Source organism: Euwallacea similis, chromosome 1 (genome assembly GCF_039881205.1).
Source record: "Euwallacea similis isolate ESF13 chromosome 1, ESF131.1, whole genome shotgun sequence".
Classification (NCBI taxonomy): domain Eukaryota; kingdom Metazoa; phylum Arthropoda; class Insecta; order Coleoptera; family Curculionidae; genus Euwallacea; species Euwallacea similis.
In genome coordinates, this window is record NC_089609.1 from 4,311,350 (window position 1) to 4,316,441 (window position 5,092).

A 5,092-nucleotide genomic window follows, 5' to 3' on the forward strand; every position below is an offset into this window, starting at 1 on the left:
AAAAATGCATTAATGATAGTCATTCATGAATGATTCTGTATACGTTTAGGGAACGTGTTATCACTCCGTCAGCAGAGATGGTATTTTAATTACAAAATTAATGATGCTATGAAGTTTATTTGCCTTACCAGACCTCTGTATATGTACTACTGCTAAGGAGCACGACAGGAGTTCTTGCTTACCTAACAGTTTTAATGCTATATACTTAAATATCTACTGAAACATTACATTATAACTCCTTAAGGAAGATTTAAGCTGGAAGTTTTATTTAAGATAGTTCCTATATTATTAGGCTTAACCTCCGGTTTCCCATACCAACTCTTATACAACTTCAAGTTACATATGATGCGCAAGGAAAGGAAATAAATCAATTCTACCATAGAAAGTAAAGAGAAACCGACGAAAAGTCCCAGAAGACCTCCGACGTTCGCCAAAAAATCAAACGTGCCGAAAAGCTCGTTCCGTTCCTGCGGTATAAAAGTGCTGGATTTGAAGTAGATTAGGAGCTGGGAAGAAGATAATCTGGAACGCTCAGGTTAATTCGAGAATTTGTTAAAAACAGTTATTCTACCCCTCATCATCTTCAGTGACATCGATGCCCAAAGCCGCCATTTTTCTCGGCCAATCATAGTCACTTTCAGTGATTTCCACGTTGTAATCGATAGTGTTGCACATCTCAGGACAGTAGCAAAAGTGCCTGGAAAGAGTGTCTCCTTCTTTGCCTAAATATTGTTTCATTCTTTCTTTCTCTTTCTCTTTCATGTTTTCGTGAAGATATCCTTTTAGAGACAGAAACGCCAGTTGAACTGAAAGTTGTAAATTAGAAATTGTGGTTTGAAATAACCATTTTTTACCAAACACATTACTTTTCACCAAATGAATATTTTAATTTTTACCAAACACTTTATTCCTTACCAAATATTTTTTTGGTTACGTTATAGTCACCTATATCAAAGAAAAACTTGTACCAGTTTTTTACCTGAAGCATTCTTGATGCATTCATATTTTCCAGTTCCACATATTGGCATATTCGTTTCCCCTATAAACACCAGAAAAAAAGAAAAACCAGATAAGCACCTAGAGGAAGATGCAATTTCCTCACACTCACTTGGCATAAAATACTCCACACATCCGCAACTTTCCATGGTCAGATTCAAAAAGCACTCAAGTCGGCAGTTCAATTGTGAATACTTCGAAAAATACTTCAGCTTCATGTCAGTCTGAAAAAAACACGTTCTTTTCTTGCTGCTGTATTGAGCCAAATCCTCCGAGGTCTTCAATTGAACTGGAGTAATGGCTGCACTCACAGATTTCCTCAGGGGAATTCTGAAGTAGTGATTGCTGACAGTGGGAAACCTGTGAGGACTATGAAGTACCACCTACAACATGAATCAAACTAACTTTGTTCTTGCAGCTGAAGCTTTCTGTTCATACCTTATAGCCTTGATAATGCGTGCAACCATAATCAATATCAGTATTGTTAACTGATAAGTTGACCTCTAAGGAATTCACTGTCCCTGAGAGAAGAGCTCTTCTAGGGTAAGTGTGAATACCCGCATTTTCAGAATACCCATGGTCTGCTGACCATTTAGTGGCCATGCTATCGTTGTAGTCTTTTGGGGGCGGTTTAATGTTCGCCCTATTCAACGAACAAACTATTTATATTTTTTGTATTAATTCTGGTGATAATAATATTTACGTATTGTTGGTGAATAATTGACGGGTACTCAGCATGTTAAAGGTATGACAGAGCCCTTCGTCGGTAAAAAGGGGTTGAAAAATTTCACTACATTTTTTGTACTCGCGTCCCATAAACAAGCATCTAGTAAAAAAGGGTGGAGTGCCCTTCGGGGCTTTGTTAGATATTTTCAATTCTATTTATGTGTTACTCACGTTTTTCAAAAATTCGTAAAACTCTTCATCAATGGTGTCCACTTTTGGGGTTCTATTATAATGAATGTTCACATTGCACAAGAGAGACATGTACTGTAACTTTTTTAATCTGTAAATTAATGTACTTTTAATAACGGTATGTATCCCAGGATTAAATAATTAACAAGTATTGATTTATTTTTTATGTAAGCGTTATTTATTTATAACGTATTTGTAATGGAGTTGCTCTTAGGGTTCTCGAGATATTGGCACTCAACGTTTGAGTGGTAAAAGTTGGTTCCGTTCCCCCGAGTTTGTAATTTTTTAGAAAAACTTCGATTCGAGGCTGCTCTCTCTGATCGGCATCTTATATTGACCCTCAATTTGTATAAATACTTATATTAATTTTTTTCATACTTTAATAAGATCCCCCCGTCCCCAAATTTGCATTCCGAATTTTGCAGCCACAATGCATACAAAACGTCCTGAATAATTATTTTCATATGATAATTTGAATGATAATTTTTGTTCTTCCTTACTCATTTTCTGGAATGCTCTCGTTCAAGTTCCTCCTCAGGCTAAATGAATAATTGAAATGATCGGAATGAACCTTCGTTTCTGGACAGATTGTGACCGCTGGAAATGTTATGTCGAATATGTTCACTTGCTCCGACGCAAAATTCACTATAATATTACTCTTCTGCCACTTTTTGAACACCTCATAAACAACCCCAATGCAAGCGATCAAGCTGACGCAGAAAACAATAGTCCAGCTAGCTCTATAACGAAAAATGTATGAGGTGAGACGCTTAATAGGCGAGATATTGAGGAAGTCTTGAGTGTTGAAGTCTTGATAGATAAAGCGTTTATACGCTACGAGAGTGCAATTTCGAAATAAAATATTTTTTAAAACAAAACTCACTTTTCGCATAGAGACCTTCTCTCGCCGATGAACTTGAACCCGTGAATCCCGGTATAATCGCAATACTCTCTAAAGTAGTTCCTGGCATTCACCAACTTCTTTTTGTTGCTTTTTATGTCAGCCATGTTGCCGTCTTGGATGCTATAGCGGTGAAAGCCCAAATTTGATTGGTCAGTATGGTCCATAACTCACTCAAAAAAAAACTAACAGTAATTTTGTTATTTGCAATTTCATTCCAAAGATTGTACTCATCAATTGCGCGGCTTGACGGCAGAAAAATGGATGATAGACGCGAAGGAGGGCGATTAGAAATATCGGAGATGATTACGATGAAAAATTAATTACTTGGAAGTTTTTCCTTCGGCGGAGTGTGAAAATAAGATGATGGATTAATGAATTTTCTAGCGCTCCTGGGTCAACAAAGGAGGGACAATATGAGCATTGTTAACTAATCAATTATGAGGAAAAATGAGATGTTGAGGACATCCAATGGTCCAGTTTCCAGAACACCCTTTCGTTTTCTGAATATTCTAAAAAACCATCACACTCTATAAGAATCGCGTTAATGAAATACAGAGTAATTAATCCTTCTTCTAATGAGTTGTTCAGAAAGTCGCCGCCAGTTTCCGAGACATGTCAATGATTAGCACTTTGAGCTAATTAACTGTCATAATTATTTGAAATTATATATTTTCTAAAAGTAGGCGTTATTCGCTAAATATAGGTGTATTTACATCAATCTTACTTTATTTGCATTTATTGGAGATTGGTGAGAAAATGAAGAACCAAAAATTACATTTGCGACATTTACTGCTTCACTATTACCACAAAGGCAAGAACGCTGTTCAAGCTACAAAAAAGATATGTGCAGTTTGTGCGAAGGATACTGTAAGTGAACGAACGGTTCGTGAATGGTTTGTGAAATTTAGAGGGGGTGAATTTAACCTTGAAGACCGACAACGTTCCGGTAGGCCATCCTCGGTTGATGACGACCAAATCAAAGTGCTAATCACACAGAACCCACGTAGTACCACTCATGATACAGCACAGAAACTAAAAGTATCGAATTCCACTATTTACGATCATTTGATGCGGCTTAATTTCGTTGGTCGCTTGGATGTTTGGGTACTTCACGAGTTAAGCGAACGTAATTTGATGGACCACATTTCGATGTGCGATTTGTTGCTTAAACGCAATGAAAATGACCCCTTTTTGAAAAGAATTCTAACGAGGGATGAAAAATTAATTGTGTACAATAATGTAGAGCGAAAACGTTCGTGGGGTCATTCCTCTGCGCCGCCGTCAACCGCCCCAAAGACCAATCTTCACCCAAAGAAAGCTATGCTTTGTTGCTGAGAGGATTGGAAAGGTATTGTTTATTGCAAGCTGTTGCCGAACAATAAAACAATCAGTTCTGACAGATATTGTACTCAGCTGAACAACTTAGAGTATGACATTGAACAGCTACGCCCAGAATTCACTAATCGTAAAGGGGTGGTTTTTCACCAGGATAACGCTTGACCACACGTGTCTTCGACAGTCCGGCAAAAGTTATTGAAGTTTGGTTGGGATGTGTTACCGCACCCCCCCATATAGTCCCGACTTGGTACCTTCTGACTACCATCTATTCTGCTCTTTACAAATTTCCTTGAACGGAAAAACGTTCAATTCTTTGGAAGGCTGCAAACAGCACCTGGAACTCTAACTCTAAGGCAGGGGCCTTCTTTGAAAATAAGATAATGCAACTACCCAAAAGATGGCAGACCATTATTCAACAAAAAATAGTTCATGTATTACTAAATCGGCCACATTATTATCATATCATTTTTAATTTTCAAAATTCGGTAAAAATCGGGGGCGACTTTCCAAACAACCCAATAATTAATCCAAACAAGTAATCCAAGTTTTAATTGAGGTTTTCAAAGGATATTATGTTGAGCAATTTTCTAAGAATCACAATATGTCACGGTGATATGAATATTGCACATTACAGTGCTTATGAAAGTAACAAAAAAATTATGTGCAGATACTTCAGTATTTAAAGCACGCAGCAAAGCAATTTGACATTAATATGAACTCATATTAGACAAAATGCTGAATTTTACAGAAATGCAGTTCTCTACCTCGCATTCTAACTGTCATTTACCTAGACAACCTCAGATGGCGCATGTCATATCAACCTAACCGGTACCACCGCATTTGTGGTGGTACCACCATCACGCAGCAGGTAGACAACCATCGGCGCTCTGTGGTATGAATTAACAGCTATTTCAACTTTCTTGTATGCAAGTAAAACCA

General features: G+C 37.4%; 2 protein-coding genes across 4 annotated transcripts; one reads left to right on the forward strand and one right to left on the reverse strand.

The window, feature by feature from the left end:
- Positions 1 to 78: 78 nt before the first annotated feature.
- Positions 79 to 5,090, reverse strand: LOC136414776 (pickpocket protein 28-like). Of its 3 annotated transcripts, XM_066399073.1 has the most exons (10): positions 4,941 to 5,090; positions 2,795 to 2,985; positions 2,412 to 2,651; positions 1,894 to 2,002; positions 1,700 to 1,845; positions 1,435 to 1,639; positions 1,109 to 1,379; positions 980 to 1,039; positions 572 to 806; positions 79 to 522 (listed from the first exon to the last, which is right to left on the reverse strand). In XM_066399073.1, the coding sequence occupies exons 2-10, from the start codon at positions 2,977 to 2,979 to the stop codon at positions 240 to 242; spliced, it is 1,734 nt and encodes a 577-aa protein (XP_066255170.1). In that variant the 5' UTR covers positions 2,980 to 2,985; positions 4,941 to 5,090; the 3' UTR covers positions 79 to 239. The 3 variants fall into 3 exon arrangements, with proteins under 3 accessions (XP_066255170.1, XP_066255261.1, XP_066255098.1); XM_066399164.1 differs by lacking the exon at positions 4,941 to 5,090 and having other exon boundaries at positions 2,412 to 2,645; positions 2,795 to 3,147; XM_066399001.1 differs by lacking the exon at positions 4,941 to 5,090 and having other exon boundaries at positions 2,795 to 3,147.
- On the forward strand, positions 3,073 to 4,315 carry LOC136409454 (histone-lysine N-methyltransferase SETMAR-like). The gene is made up of 4 exons (XM_066390990.1): positions 3,073 to 3,095; positions 3,499 to 3,966; positions 4,059 to 4,163; positions 4,216 to 4,315. The coding sequence occupies exons 1-4, from the start codon at positions 3,073 to 3,075 to the stop codon at positions 4,313 to 4,315; spliced, it is 696 nt and encodes a 231-aa protein (XP_066247087.1).
- Positions 5,091 to 5,092: the final 2 nt, after the last annotated feature.